Source organism: Choloepus didactylus, chromosome 15 (assembly GCF_015220235.1).
Source record: "Choloepus didactylus isolate mChoDid1 chromosome 15, mChoDid1.pri, whole genome shotgun sequence".
Taxonomy (NCBI): domain Eukaryota; kingdom Metazoa; phylum Chordata; class Mammalia; order Pilosa; family Megalonychidae; genus Choloepus; species Choloepus didactylus.
Window position 1 is genome coordinate 73,337,205 of NC_051321.1, and position 16,617 is coordinate 73,353,821.

The 16,617-nt window shown below is 42.4% G+C and overlaps 1 protein-coding gene across 37 annotated transcripts in view; it reads right to left on the reverse strand.

The window, feature by feature from the left end:
* Positions 1–211: 211 nt before the first annotated feature.
* The window catches only part of KCNMA1 (potassium calcium-activated channel subfamily M alpha 1), a 769,155-nt gene continuing 752,749 nt past the window's right edge, over positions 212–16,617 (reverse strand). For 6 of the 37 annotated variants that reach the window (XM_037803851.1, XM_037803850.1, XM_037803849.1 and 3 more), the window contains 5 exons: positions 14,187–14,381; positions 12,320–12,438; positions 10,737–10,961; positions 8,517–8,545; positions 212–1,592 (listed from right to left, as the gene is read on the reverse strand). In XM_037803851.1, the coding sequence (XP_037659779.1) occupies positions 1,441–1,592; positions 8,517–8,545; positions 10,737–10,961; positions 12,320–12,438; positions 14,187–14,381 (720 nt within the window). In that variant the 3' untranslated portion in view covers positions 212–1,440. Of the gene's footprint in view, positions 1,596–8,426; positions 10,962–12,319; positions 12,439–14,186; positions 14,382–16,617 lie in introns of those variants that run through there. The other 31 variants (XM_037803828.1, XM_037803820.1, XM_037803826.1 and 28 more) reach the window with 8 other exon arrangements.

Below are 16,617 nucleotides of genomic sequence, written 5' to 3' on the forward strand. Positions count from 1 at the left end.
TTAAGAAAATAACAGTCACTATCACATCCATGCTTTTCCAGAGACCCTGATGATTGTATCAAAGATTGATAATTTTTGAAGGTGAAAGGCTTGCTAAATCGTTTGGAACATAACAGTTGCTGAGTGACCGTACACTGAGCATGCAAGCGACAGCAGAACCCTGAGACATCGTAATAGCATCTGATGGATGGAAAAATCTTTTGACCACAGTTTGAAGTGGCTGATACATTTGATTTCATTGCTGGCAATTTTAAAAGATCTTTTCTACCAGTTCATATTAAATGTATCTGTTGCTTCCTTTTATTATCATTTTTTAAATTGTTATTGCAAGTTTGTGTGTTTTGTCCCAGCAACTAGTGGAAAGCTTGCAAATTAAAATCTGGAAACATTCTGGCTTTCAAATAAAGACCTAGTTAAAGAATAAATGAGTTATATTCTATTATTACGTCAAACTATATTCACTGGTGATTACAAATGTTCAGGATAAAAGCTCTGAGACTTGGGGGTGGGAGAAAGTCCACTGGACTCTTCCAAAGTTGAAATTATTTGCTTGAGTGATTTGGGAACATGAAACAAGAAGCATAACAGCATGTAGGAGTGCCTATCGTCAGAACATCAAACAGAGCAATGTCTTGTGTGCACCTTGTCTTCATTTTCCACATCCCAGGCATGTTAACAAATCTCCTGGCATCATTGGATGGCCAGGTAAACCTGTTCTGGCAACTGTTGAAAAGCTACAAGAAGGTCTTCCTTTTAAATATATGAAGAAAGGGATAAGAAATACAGAATGAAAATTAAAACTGAAAAGTATGACTTTCTACTGTGAAAATAAATAAGTTTCCATTTATTAAGAGCTGGTGCCAATGCAGATCAAAATACACACCCATCCAGGAAAGGAACAGGGCATTCACCTGCCTCTTTATCTCTTCTTTTTTGTGGATTTACTAAAATACATGTTTACATAATTTGACTATGTAGTTTTTTTTTTTAAATAACCCACTTCCCTTTATTACAATTAATCTTGGCGGTGACCATCATTCTCCTCAAAGAAAAAGACAGGAAGAAGAGAAATGTGTTTTAAGGAGTCTGGCCACTTATTCATTTTGATTTTGCATTGTTCTGATATAGGGGAGATATTTGACAATGGGAAAAAAGAAAAATAGATTTTCTTTCTAATAAATAAAAATAATTTAAAATGCTAGAGGCTATACATGACCATCTTAGTATGTTCATTTATAAATGATATCATTTTCTTTCCAAAATACATGGAAGCAATATTCAAGGCAGACAAAGAGAAAAATCTGTCTACTTTATTTTTCTTGCAATTCTTGCTTAGCCTAATGTTTCCACCAGTGATTCAGCATGTAAGAGGAGGAAAAGTCACATCACCATTTATGAAGTTTGTCAGGCTTTAAAAAAATAGTTCTGGTCTCCTGGGAGTCAACATTCATCTTCAACTTCTCTGATTGGTGGAATCAAGCTGCTTGTGGATTTATATTGGTTGATCTGGTTAGCCATGTGGGTACTCATGGGCTTGATTTGAATGTTTCTGGGATAGGCATTATCCGGTTCATCTGTAAACCATTTCTTTTCTGCTAAAGGGCAAAATGGATAGAGAACAGAAGGAGAAATGAGAAGGTTAATTAGTCCTAGGGCAAAGCCTTTGGAAAGTACATTGAAAAATGCCAAAAGGTAATTGATAGAAGTTGACAGTGAGTAAATGCTAAGAGAGGCAGGAGAACCCAGAACCTTAAACCTACCTCTTGTCTATAGTAAATAATGACCCAGGTGTGCTATTGAACTTGGAGGGACTGTGGATGGACTTCAGCAAATAAGGAGAGTTTGGGAGATGAACTTTGGCAATGTTCTCTGTAGTTACTTTAGCACCCTGAAAAGTTTGGGTAGGGAGAAGGTGCTGAATATATCAAGATATTGGGTATGGACATTGCATCTGAACAAAGACTTGTGCATCCATTGATTTGAGCAGAACATGGAAGGACAATGTCTAGATTCTCATGCAAGGTCACCTTCTCCCAGTCTTTACTTGGCTTTGCTTGTAAGAGGCAAAACTTAAAGGTATATTTCAACTTTATCACTCTTCTGTGTCTTTTGTAGCCACCCTTGGGGTCTTAAGATAAGCCCACTGAATCTGATGGCCAATGAGAGTGAAAATCAGAATAGTGGCCCATATTTGAAGAGAATTTTGAGATGGCTTTTATTTTGAGAAAGACAACTCTGGGTTGGCACAGAAGTATGAAAAGAATTCCTAGATGAAAGATCTTAACTGACTGTAATAGCTCCACTTGTCCACAAGGGAGCTCAATGAAATCTTGGCATTTTATTTCCAGGCTGGGGTGAGAATGAAAAAGGTCTAGCATTCTCTTAATCCTGCAGGGCTATTCTACAAGACTGAGTCCTCACCCTACCTGGTTTTTAGGATGGATAGTTTCTGGGAAATCAGCCATGTATATAGATAGGGACTGAGCAAACAGGACATTCTAAGTTGAGAATCATTTGTCTCATTTTATTGACTGAGGAAAAGAAAAGTACAAGGGAAAAAGCTATCCTCCTCTGCTCTCAAGCTCTCTCTCCCACTGCTTTAGATGCAATGGCCTCTCCAGCTTCCTTTTCTGTCTACCTGGAAATTCCTAAATGCCTTGTCCATGGTCCTGGACTGATTAATGAAAATTTCTCATCTGGCTTGTTGGAAGAGTGTGTGTGTGTGTGTGTGTGGTGTGAGAGTATACGTAGTCCACTGGGCAAAAATTATAAATTAGACACCTCTGATCAGCTCATAACCGCTCTGCTTGTTTCTCTTTGGTTCATATTTGGTCAAGTGTTCTGAGTCCATGCCACTGGAGCAGAGGTGTGCCTGGGTGAAAGCCTTCCTACCCTTTGTTCAGCAGCTCAGTTTTACCCCACAGTAAACTTGCTGCCTCTTGGATCTTTCTCTTCTCCCCTCCTGCTTTGGCTCTCTCACCTATTATAATTAAGTTCACTTTGATTTGAACAGATTGGACGATAGGAATTCATAATGCTACATCCTCACAGTGAAGCTAACTGATTAAGTGCTTTAAATTATTCCCCCTGACAGAATGATAAAGTTACAATCTGTTCTGAGATGATCTACAGCTTGCCAGACTCCTACAGCTTCTTTCTACATTCATTTATCTTTTTGTCAAGCAGAGTTTTTTTTTTTTTTTCCTTTCCTAAGCTTCAATTCCATAGATCTTTTAGTCATCAGCACATCTGAATTATTAATGAGGCTTTAGAAGCAAGACTCCTGATGGGATGGTTAAAAAAGGTTGTATAGAAATCTGGGACTGTGTACACATCAAAATAATTTCAGCTCCATTTAAAAAACCATTTAGTTCAAGTGTGACATAGATGAACCATTATGCATTTGTGGAAACCAATTTTTTTGTGATCTATGATTAAAGTAACCTTTCAGAGAGGAGTAAAGTGTGATGGTTATCATGTTTTAAAAGCATTGCCAGGCCGCTGAAACAATTTCAAACTATGACTTTTTCAGATGGTTTATGTGTAAAGATGATTTTCAGAGGGGTTGAGACTGGTATTTGTATTCTGTTTGTCTGAGCTGCCCTTAGTTTTGCCTATGCTGCTACGTGGACCGATTTTGCAGTGGGATTTAGTGCTAGGTTGGAAGGAAGAGTGAACCCTGCTGATGGAAACAAGTAGGTCTTTTGGGTGAAAGACCTAAGACAGCTGCAATTTGCTGAAATTTTTACAACTGCTGCAGAGAATAATTGTTCAGAATTTAGTCTTAACAGTTCAATTCAGAGTTGGCATCTTGACCTTTCACGGCACAGAGAATATCAATTTCCTTCTGCTGTCTGTAAGAAAGGGAAGATTATTTCCCCCTTTCTGCTTCTCTCTTTCCTTTTAAATTTCTTGCCATGAAATATCTAAGCAGAGTAGTCCCTGCATTTGAGCCACGCAGCGTCAATGGAAGTAAAGAGTTGTGTTAAGGCACATCCTGCCGAGGAGTTGGCATTTTCGTTGTGCTTGGCACCGGTTTGATTCTGGTGCCTAATGAGATATAAATGTATGCGTTGTTGAAGACTTGTTTAGATGGGACATTAAGAAAATGGAACTACATTAATACACTGAGAATTTTGCTAATGTGTCTGGTGGCAAAAGTATTTTATGAAGAGATTCTCCCAAAGAGCTTCAGGGGAACATACACTTAAATGATCACCAATAAATTGACTTTGGTGGGAAGCACACGAAATATGTCAAATGGCAATTTGGCTTATTGAATCTTGCCTTCCAAAGAAGAAACAGACAAAGAGTGGCTACAAAATTGGCCATGAGGAAGAGGACTCAGAGAAGGAATGCAAATTATATCTGAAGTGCTTGAAGATAAAACTGAATCTCTGAGTTCAACTCCTCTCCTGCTCTTGTCCCACATGCCAGAAAGATTTCCAGGGGCTCTACTTTCATCACCAACAGCATTAGAGGAACAACTGAAAGAAAAATAACCCCATTTGTTAGTAAGCTTTTTGAGGATGTGATGCATGATCTTCCAGAAGTTTCTCCCACACTTCACTTAGTGGAGTTAGGGAAGGAGTGGCATTTCGCAGTCTATGGCATATGGGCTAATAGAGCCAGAAGATGCTGCCAGAAGAGCTGCCACTGCCACTGGGTGTTGTCTATTGAGAGGAATCATGGTCTGAGCTCTCTACCATGGACAAACAATGAGGTGGTGGACAAGAAAATGGTATGGGGTAGTCCTTTAAGGTCGAGCTGACCTGGCTTTCTCACATACTGTTTGCATGGCTGTCAGAACGGCATTCTATAATTTATCTTAGCTTCAGTTTCTCCTCTGTAAAGCAGGGCATTAGAACCTTCCTCAAATTGTAGCTAGGACAAAATGAGCTAAGCCTATGAAACATTTACTACAGGTCCAGCTACATGGTAAGCATATATGAGATGTTAAGATTATTAGTACCATTAATATTAGCTGGTGTAACATGAAGTGACTGAATTCATAGACTTCAGCCACTTCTTGGCTGTGTGCCTTTGAGCCAATCTGTAGTTCAGATTCCTCATCTTCCAATCCATCAGCAGCATCTAACTCTGAGGTGGTTGTGAGGGTTACATGTTAGTACTCATAAATTTCTTAGATGATGTCTGGTCCATAGAAAGTGCTGGGGTGTTACTTGTTAGTAGAAGGTTAGCCATAATGTGCATACTCTCCCTTACTAAAGGGCTAGGTAAGGATGGGTGGTACCTATCAGGTGATTTCAGATGATGTCCTTCAGCAGAGGAGCTGGGGTGGAGAACTGGAGTGTATAACGCTGTGTTCTGGCTGGGAGACTGGATTGTGGCAGCAGAGATGACAGAGGAGGATTTGGTTGGGGAGTCTTTGGTGGTGAAGGAGAGGAAGGGGCAGCTTGTGTTATTTCTGGAGTGTTCGGGGCTGGTGCTCTTGCGTGGTGCCTGAGTGTCCCTGAGATATTGCTTTCACTGGCCAGGCATCCTGTCCTGCCTGACAGTCATCGGCGTCTTCTAGAGCTAGCTTCATCGCTGGGATTGTGGGGTTCAGTCAGGATCCCCTCCAGCCACGCGGCTGCAGGTGAGCAGGGATCTGCCAGGAGTGGGCTATGGCAGGGACGGGCCCCAGCTTTCTGGAAGGACATGGGCTGATTGGGCTGCCTGGGCCCATACAGGGAGAGAGAGAAACAGGCTGTGGTGGGAAAATTGAGCCTCTTTGCCAGCTCTGTGGGTTGTCAGTGCTGAGGGATTTAGCCTTTTCACATAACAACTCCCCAGAGATGAATGCAGGAATGGGGAGATGATGATACAGCAAGGCATTTGGAATAATTGGCCCTCTTCTTGCTACACCAGAAGATGAGGTTTCTAGGGAAAAGACTTGAAAGGGAAAGAGTCCATTCGGATGGAGATAACAGTCGAGAACAGAAGGACTGAGGAGGGGCACAGCCCTTCAAAGGTGACGCTGTGTGCTTTCACGCTTCTCAGTTCATAGGTGGTCTTGTGCACCCCCTCTGCCTGCCAATCTGGATGCGTCACCCGGCTCCACCCATGCCGACGGACCCCTTTCCTCTCCATGGCTATTTGACAGAGATGAACATCATTTGTACCAGAAACAAAGCAGTTCCTGTTTATGAAACCTCACTTCTTGGCAACTTTGCATCATGCCTCTGTTTGTCTCTTTTAACCTAAAGTCTCAGGTTGGGATTCAGTGGGCAGGGCAAACAGCTCCCTCCCAACCATCCGCGATGGCCCTCAGCCCAGCCCACACCCAGAGGGCAGAATCTTCACTCTTTTCTTTTCGGTGGCAGTGGATAAATCTCTCTTATCTCCTACACAAGGACTGTGCATCCTCTCCTCTCTGTGGGAGACAGTAAATCAGTTCAGTGACAGATGCCCACAGCTGCTTCTTTTATCATGTTATGACAAAGCAGGGATGGGCTGAATGCAGCTCATTGAGATAGTGGTGTTTATCCTGTTTTGACCTCCACAGGTCCTCAAGTTTCTGTCCTCTGCTATGTCTCCTGCAAGGGGCCTGTTGCTACAGGAACCTGGCAAGTTGATTTCATTGTCTCTATTGGGATGCGGGCACCTTAAGGCTTTGCCAGTACTGAAGAAGAGCCAGTCAGGTTTTTCTGGTCATCTGGGATCTTGACAATGCCGGCAGTCTCTCTGCTCACTGAGCTTACTTGGCTGTGCCACTTTCTCAAAAGCTGCGTACCCAGCCTGAGAAAGTACCAAGATCATGGGAAGCACCTAGGAGCATTCTTTTTTTTTAAGCCAAAGGAGATGACAATTTATAAAATGACTAAAGATTTTAAAAAGTTCAACATACATTTATGCCAAAACTGGAGCACCTATTGTAAGGTTCTGGGTCATAATCTTTAAATTCAGAACAGAATATGAAACATCTCCCAATTGTGGCAGACGGTTGACTCTAGGTATAAGGGTCCAGCTTTCTCGCTAATCATTTGAAGTGCCTTTGGGAAGGACCATGAGTAGGAATCATTAGGGGTCTTGAGTTCATGATCATCTGAGTACTGACGCAGAGAATTTAACTGGTCTACCAATTTATTTTAAATGTTACCTCTTTCAAAGCTTAAAGCAAATTGGACTGAATGGCTTACAACTTGCTTCTCTTCCAGAATGGTGCGGATCATTAAGTTTCTATCTGTTGTATTTTTTTTTAAATGCATATAATTTCTTTTCAAAATAGGTTTCACACTCCGCCCTTATCCACTTGCTTTTATGTGGGTGGGGTAGGGGAAGAGATATAAAGGAGGAACTCGTATGCCTCCTCCCCACATGAGCAGAGGAGCACCTGAAAGAGGCATGGGCAGTTTGTATTCAAACGGAAAACAAGGGAGGAACCTCTCTACTCTATGGAGCAAAGTATAATACCCTAGTTTTAGCTAGGAAAATAGGAATAATAATGTTACTATTTCCATTATCGAATGTATCATTACCCAAGGACAGTCAATACTCACTCAATGATCTACCTGTGGGGCACAATCCTGTGCCTAATTAAAGTCCAGGGACAATCCCCAAATGCCTTCTCATGCCATAGTCTGCTCCCATTCCCTTTCAGTTATCATCTCATCAATGGTGCTAAAAAATTGTATATAAGGTGTAGTTTGGATTTACTTCTATCTGCCCAATCTCCAGTTGGGATTTAACAAATGTTTGAAAGGCAGGTGGCAGAAGAGATCCTGGTAACACACAGATGGAATCATCAAGTAATTGGGCGTGGGATATTCAGGTGATACCTACGGCTGGACAGTTTTAACTTTCGGTCATTCTGATCAAATATAAAGGAGACCAATGCTTTTGCCATTAATAATCCTCCTGGTTTGAATCAGGAGAGGATAAAATGTTAACAGAGAAGCAGGTTTGCCAAATGGAATAGTTGCAAATGTTTTTCAGAAAAGTTTATCAGCTGGCGTCATCACTTAATTTAGTAGGTCTTGCCATGATAAACACAGAGATGTGGACAGACTGATGGAGAGGTTGGGTTGGGGTAGTGGCAATGGCAGTGGGTGGGTTGGGAGTGAAGGAAGCTGGGTTTCTTGTTGAGAAAATGCTTTTGGACTTGGAGCAAGGTATCGGGGTGGGCAGGGAGGCCACGTGCAGATTTAAAGGCAAGCCAGATGGAGAGAAGTTCGCCCCAAACTACCCAACCCCAAACCCAAGAACATCAAAACAAACTCTAAGGGGTCTAGCGATAGCAGCGGCACAGCCTTATGGTGCTGAGCAATTTAGAAGGTAGAGGAAGGAAGAGAAGAAGGGAAAAGGAGGGGGGCAAAGGGGAAAAAAAGAAAAGCAAACCAAAATAAAACCACAAACAGAACAATTTAAATGAAAAGAAACAAACCAATAACAGAATAAAATTTGTAACTCCTTTTTTTTTTTTTTTTAATGTCACAAAAGTTTTCACAAGGACAACGTTATAGAAGAAAACCCCCAGCAGTGGCTAGGTCATGCAGAACCATTAATTGTCATACCTTGGCCCATTCTATTCATCCTTGTTGCACTTTAGAGAGAGAAGTAAGCTATGTGAGTTTTACAATGCTTTTAAACTGTCATATTTTCTGTTGAGCACTTTAACTGGCACATTCTTATAGTTATAAATGTTCTGAGGGCTTAACTTTATAGCCTCCTTTGCAAAGGATGCATGAAGAGGTCTTCGAGATCCAAAACTAGGGGATATATATGTAACTATATATATATAGTTATATATAGCTATATATAAAGATAGTTATACGAATATATAAATCAATATATATATTTGGGACAAAAATAATTTGAAAAAAAGATCTCCCACTCGGAAGGCTTTTTAATAGCCATGTAGACAATTACTCCCCACCCCATTACTGGCTTGAAATCTGCACTACCCCTGTCTTTGGTGTGTGTGGGATGGAGGTTCTGGTTGAGCCTCACCATTTTGTCAGTAAAAGTGCTTGTCAATTCACACAGCAAGCAAATCTCCAAAACTATCATGCTTGGGAGAATAGGGGGTCCAAAATCTAAACCCAAAACATTCACCATAAAAACACCTTTTTAGAGATGGCACCACTATGACATCTTTCTCCTCTCTTCCATCCCCTCTGTTCAGCAGAATTAAAAAAAAAAAAAAAGGAAAAAAAAGCATTTCAAATATGTATATATCACCCTAGGGCTAGCCTAGCCATACAAATATTTAGACTTTAGTTGTGGTGGATTTGGCCAATTTTTAAGATCTATTGTAGTGTCTTGAGCATGATTTGCATGCATAAAGCATCTGCCAACTGAAAAAAGAAAAGAAAAAGATAACTATACCAAAATGTGTTTGGCTCACTGTTGCAATCTTCTTCTCGTCCCCCATCTCATCCTAAGGAGTAGTTCTCTATTTTCAATCACCTGCCTAAGTGAGTTGGCCATGTTAAAGAAACTGATGATGATGAGTTTCTCCCACCAGCCTCCTGTTCTGGGACAGCTGGCTCCATGCAGCTGTGCCACTAGTTGAAGGTAGTTAGCTGGCTTTTGTCTTTGTTAAACCAACTGTGGCTTGAGCCTCCTATACTCTGGTTTATTTAGCATCTGGGTTCCTAGAAAAACATGATCTGCTGCTGGGTTTATCTTCCTCTTGCCCTACCATTGCCCCAAGCTCTTGTGCCTAGCTGGCATTGAGGCCATAGAAAATCAAACAAAGGGGACTAAAATGGTCCCCTGAGAATGTATGGAAAAATACTTGCTCTTTCCTGAGCATCATTTATTCTGTACATAAGGTAAGTAATTCACCTTTTAAAAGATGTAAAAAAATCCCAGGAAGGCAGTTTTTAGTGACTTGCAGCTGATATTGCAGCTGATATTTATGATACATATGGCTTTTCATCCCAAATGTCAAAAGTGAAAGAAAAAAAAAAAGCTATTCATATGGCAGCATCAGGAGATGGAATAACAATTTAATATGCAGCCAAACCTCTTTTTACTTAAATGACTAAAATTTGATACATCCATGAGTGGAATACTATTCTTTTCTCTGTATTAAGGTAAGAATGTTCATATGAACTATCAAAAGGAAAGAAAGCTTTGGGACTAAAGGCCTTGGTGAGTAACTGAAAAATCTCTCATGCTCTATTATGACAAGCGGGTGCTTAATAATCATCTACATAAATGGTGAAAGCCTTTCAAATGCTTGGTGAGACTTCAGCCCAGAGAGTGGAAACAATCAATACGTTTTCATTGTTTTTTGTTTGCTTGTTTCAAATAAACATGTGCTACCTTATTGTGTGTGTATAAAAACACCACCAACAAAAAGAAAGGGGGGGAAAAAGTCAAAACCCAAAGCACCCTGATGCTCCTGATGAATCAGAATAAGCTTTTCTTCTAGGTTAAATAAACTTACTTTAATGTAGCTTTCTAATCTGTGGACTCCTTCCTGCAGTGAGCTCTTTGTCTGGAGCATGCTATTTCCCCCCTAGAATCATAAATAACTTTTGGTCCGTCTGCTTACTTGCTGTTGTGTTCAAGGGTTTTATGGTGGTGAAATAAAAATGACAACCACATGCACACTATCATACATATGCAAAATATGTGTAAAAAAGGGGGGGGAGGGGAAGAAAACTACAGGGGAAAACAGGGAAAGTTACTGTTGGAAACACCAACTGGGGAGATGGGTGGCAGATAGTTTCACACACGGTGGCAGTGGATACACATATCAAAGCCGTTCTTCCTGCACGTACTTCTGTTTGTCCCGGGACTCCCTGGACTTGGGGCGGTTCTGTCGGTTTGCCGTGGATGGGATGGAGTGGACAGAGGAGCTCTTCTTGCTGGAGGACTGGGACGAGTGAGAGGAATGGGAGAGGCTGGCTCGGGACTGGCCGGCGTTGTGGTCAAACTGCATTAAGCAGAAGATCAGGTCTGTGGGCACGAGCTCAAACTCGTACGGGGGGTTGGTGATGACATACCTAGATGGGAAAGCAAAGAAGTTAGAGTAGAGGAGAACTTGACTCTTCTCTAAGCCAGAAGGGACTGCCTGAGTCTAGCAGGGGATCTGGTCCAAAGTCCTAAAAGTTCTTTTCAAAGTTTAATCAGAGGAGCTGAATTGAGAGAACCAAGTACATGAAAACACCAAATTGTGCTGCTTCTGGTCTAGGTGCGCCTTTTAATACAATGTCAAGTTCAGTTCTGATCTTGAGTAGCCTAACCACCTGAGGTTTCAGGGACCACACTGCACCTTTCATCCCAGAATTTTCTGAGAATCCCAGACACATAATTCAAGACCTTTGTTTTCCATGACCCGGTATCTCATTTGACCTTTTTCACTCCACCTTTCAAGAATCAACTTTGGTGGAATCTTACTAAATAGAAGAATTTAAAACAATTCTCTGCCTCCTTTATTGTTCCCAATTTGATCAGGCTTTCTCAGTTTAATGCCAGAAATGATTAAAAATTGACTTTCATACAGCAGTGGTTCTCAGACTAGACACATCAGCTTCATGTGGGAACTTCTTAAAAGTGCACAGTTTGGGGCCCCCAACCCAGATCTACTGCATCAGAAAACTCTGGGGATGAGAATTCATCAATCTGTGTTTTAACAAGCAATTTTGAGAATCCACTGATCTCCAGCAATTATTCTCAATTCTGACTATACACTGTAATCCCTGGGCATTGCAAAAATTATGTACACACACACACACACACACATATATTCTATACCAGTTCAATGGGTAATTTTAAAAATCCCTCCCAGGTGCTTCTGATATGCAAGCTAGGCTGAGAAAAACTCATCTACAGCATTGTTTACTGGGGTATATTATACAAGCTCACTGAATATGCTAATGCTTAGATGTACTTTTAATTATTGTCTGCTATGAATTTAATGCATATTTGAAAAATACAACTAGCACATCTAAACTTATTTTTCAGCTTAAGGTGATTAAAATAACCATGAGTCAATTAAAAATATATTAAGTAAAAATATAGGATTTTAAGATGTGGCAAAGGACCATTTATCTTAAACACAAGGTAACGTCTCTTTTAGGTACCAACAGGTGGTCTCAGTGGCTGGAGCTTGAGGGAGATGCTGCTATTCTGAGTTTTGTTATTGGCTGATGGAACTATTCTAAAAAACACGAATCATTCCCATTATGCCTTTGCATCAGCTATTTGTAATGAAAGAGAAGAGCTGCCCGTAACCTCTGAACGCTAAGATCTAATGCAGGCAAAATACTTTGTGTTGAGAGTATGTATATAGACTGTCACCCATATTCTAGGGGACAGAAAAAGACACTGATGTCTCAGCATTGGGGTGACAAGCACTCACCTCTTTGTGCACTGACTGGGGGTGCTGAGGTGGGCATCTCTCAGCCGGTAAATTCCGAAACAAAGCATATTGTACGTTTTCAGAGCTTTGCAGAACAGATCACCATAACAACCACCATCCTGGGAGACAAAGAACAGACAAATATTTTTATTTGCCTGAAAAAAAAGGGGTGAGGGTCCATGAAAGCTTGTGTTGGGATCTGTGTCTGGGCAGAGCGATGTGGCTGAAGAAGTCAACCTGGGTAACAGCCTTCACCCAATATTGTCAGTTTTAGGGATTAGATAATAGGGGGTTTCCTCTGAGGGTGTAAAGCTTGACAGTCTCAGATGTAGGTTCAGCTGAGGAGAAAAAACCAGCTCTGCAAAATGGTGATTTATGTGTAGACCCCCCTCAGTCATAACCGCTGCAATCTGACTGTGTCGTCAAAACTTCCCGAGTGATAATTAAAATCACCACAAGGAGAAAAGACCTCACCAGGTATTGTGGTGACAGACTCTGTCAGGGAGGGACTGTGTGAAAAGCACAATTTACAGACCTCAGAGATGGCAAGGGTGGAAGAGAAAGTGTTTCCCAAGGAGCTGGAGGTCTGCTGGCTGCATAACTGGGATTCACAGCTCTAATCATTTCACAATCACCTTCCAAGGGTCTGGGTCCTGGTGTGGACGGTGAAAGCAAATTCATCCACTTGAAAATGCTGGCTCCTTGTAGACGTGATTATAGGAAGGGCACTGGAGGATGACCTCCCTGGGAATAAACAGGCTACATTTCTCCTTCCTATAACTGGCATTTCCTTAGAGACATATTAGAGGACACAAATGGAGACAAATCTTACCTTTACCCTGAGTCCTTATCCTTTTAGAGTATCAGTTACATGATGGATAAAAGAGCCACTAGCTTGAGAGCTGACTTTCAAAAAAGCTCAGTCCTGCCCAGGTCCCTAATCATAACCAACTGACATGAATGTCAGCATCAGTGTTTCAGAGGAAATGGAGACAGCGACACTTTCTTTGGGTCTCTTCCCACTATTTGCACTTTCTGGGGACACAATTCTTGGTGCACCAAGTTGATTTTAAAGACTCATGGCTCCACCCTGTAAATGCATGAGTAGGGCTGGGGATTTGGACCAAGGCCACCTCCTTCTGCCAATGTGCCTGGGCTGGCTGGTGCATGGAACATGAAGGGAGATGCTGGTCACAGGGCCAGTGGGGAAGTGGGGGGTGACCGGAGCAGCTGCAGAAAGTGGAAGACCTAGGCTTGGAATTCGAGGCTTTAAAGGACCCACACGAGGTCTGGTCTGCTGGACAGTTGGCTCTTGATGCACATGACTACCTGTGGTGCTATGAAAAATACCCAGACACCCAAAATACCAGATTCCTGGGGACTGGGGCTCAGTGTTTTTTCAAGCTCCCCATACACTATCAATGTACAGTAAAGGTGGAGTACCCCAGAGGTAGGCCAAGACTCCTGGAAATCCACCTTGTCTGCAGTTTGGAACCACCTGCCACCTCCCACGTCATGTTAAGACACCTGAGGAGAGCATAAAGGAGGGACTAAGCCCATAGGCTCTGAACCCAGGTGCCTTGGTGCAAATTCCGGCTAGTATCCATCAGTCTCTGTGACTGGGTTTCCCTGTAGCACCTGGTAATAGAACCTACATCAAAGGTTTACCATGAGGACTAAAATGAAGCACGCTGTGTAAAGCACCGGGACTGGTACCCAGGAAACAAACCACAAACATCACCTCTTATCGTTATTTCCTGCCCAAGGTAGAAAAAAAACAGATGCCTAACTATCCCCGTCCGACCTGCATTCACATCATGCCGTTCCCAAACCATGGCCTCTGGGGGCCCTTGAGCCACGAACTCACCCCCAGGTCCGCAAAAGGCCCATCGAGCAGAGCTAACTGGGCCACGCGGCAGCGGTCCCGATTGGCGAGGGTCTGGGGGGTGCTGTAGCCCCCTCGCAGTGCATTCTCCTCAGCAATCAGAGCCTCCAGCTCTGGCGTGGCTCCCCCCGTCACCAGGGTCCGTATCAGGGTGAGGATATTGTCGTTGAAGTAGGTCTGGAGGGGAGAGAGAGACAGGGAGGGAGGGGAAAAATGTCCTTTAAGCACAAACCCTTAAAGTCACACCAGCCAACATCCAAATTACAACTTTTCTTGGTGTCTCCTGCTTAAAGTTGTGGTCTGTCTCTTCAAATAATATTATGTGGGAAGTGACAAGACAGCAGCCTCCAATTATTCCGTTCTTCTCTCCTGTGTTGGCTCTGCCGCTAGAGTCTGCTTTTTGCACACCAGCTCTAGGAGGGGGTGGAACTGAAGGCCTAAAATCTAAATGATTGGTGTTTACCATAATTGGTGCTAGCAGGGATGCAAACCCTACTTTCTCTCCTCAATCCCTGTGTGTCCACTACGGGATTTTGGAGCCGAGTAATACAATGCAGCCTGCCCAGGGTGCTATTCCAAGAGGACAGCCCCAGAGGCCGGGCCTCCCATGTGCCAGGAAGCAACCTCACCCCACAAAGGTAAAACTTCTTTCTCTGTTGCAATGAGAAGGCGGGAGAAACACTCAGGCCTCACCCAGCCAATGAATCGCATGCTTTGATAACTCGAAGTCTCTACCAATTTAATATGCCAGGTAAATTCAGGATGACATGGATGTTCTGATGTGTATATTTTTGGTTTTTAAATAACCTCAGGAGTCTGGGGCAAATGCAGCTTATTAAAAAAAGTTTCCCTTGAAGTGGACATTTGCCCTGTGCCTGAAACATAACAGGTCTGTCACACGAACCAAAGAATGAGAGTTAGAAAAATTAGTAGGTTATCAAAAAAGTTCATCCATCCTAATTTGAGAAAATCTCAGTTAAGGGTCTGTGTTCTACTTGCCAGGGTCAAAAGAAATAAAAAAGGCTAAACAAAATCAAGCCAAGTCTTTCCTTGTGGCTTTTGAGGACGTATTTACCTTTGGGAGCATGCTAGGAAAGACAGGTAATATTTTTATTTCAGCAGTTCCTTAGTCAGTTTATTTGGCCAAGCGTGGTGGGTAACCAACCAGGTAAGCGTGAGTTCTCATTCCTCCTTTGCCAGCACTTGTTCTATGTCTGGGGAAGTTGACTAATCATTCTGGGCTTCAATTTTCTCATCCGTAAAATAAGCATGGTCATTAAGACCCCATTTATACATGAAGAATTCCATGAGGACTTCTAAGGATGAGCGTTGCTAGTGGGGCCAGGTTTATTTGCTCACTGAAATACTAGCAAAAACACCCAACATGATGCAAAACTCTAATAGCCACGGAAACCAGGAATATTATTCAAAACCTGCCAGATTCTAAGGAGAATTTATATACAATCAGAGCTCAGGTGTGCCCTGGGGCAGAAAAGGAGAGGAAGAATAAATAGAGGAGGAGGTATCAATGGGTGGGGAGGAGCCAGGATGGGGCAGTCTCACCTCTCAGATGCTTCTTGGGCAAGTTGCTTAACAGTTTCATGCCTCAGTTTCCCTCTCAATAAAATGTAACAATAGAATTCTTTTGAGGACTACATAACTTAATGCATGTGAAGCACTAAAAAAAGTGCTTGGCACACAGGAAGCACTGACAAATTACAACTTTGGGCCTCATCTCAGAGACACGGACTTTTGCTGATGAGAGAACCAGTCAACCTCATTGCCCACCCTCCCTTTTATTCTTCTGTTTTTATTTTACTTCCACTTTTTCTTTTGGGGACACGGTGGCAAACCAAATCCATTTTCTTTCACTCTTAACTCTACTTTCAGGCTGATTCCGTTCTAACGCTCCACCTATTTTGGGGAATGGCATAGCCGAGGTCACGGCTGTTAGTGTCTGCAGCAGGAAGCGGACGGGAAGTGGGCTGTGGGGGAGGTCAGCACGGAGAGAGGTGTCTCCCAAGCTTTTCAGAATAAACCCTCTTCTCAACCATCAGATAACACAGAAGCAGACCTCTCCTCAGTTCTGCAAACCATGTTATAAAACGTTATAAAAGTGAGTGCTGGACCCAGAACTTTGACAAGGGCCTCCGTGCTACAATTATCCTTTCACATAGGGATTGGTGGGGGGCGATTCTAAGAGTACGTAAGGTACATGGCAGAACACTCACCACCTCATGTACTGAAAATCAGTGTGCCAGTCTAGATCCCCCTTGTTCAAGTACAAAGAAAGAGAGCAAAAGGAGACAATATAAATATTTTTCAAAAGGGAACCGCTGAGAACCTACGATGGCAGCTAGGTGAGACAGGGCAAAAAAACACCTCCATGAAAAATACTAGAGAAAAACCAGAA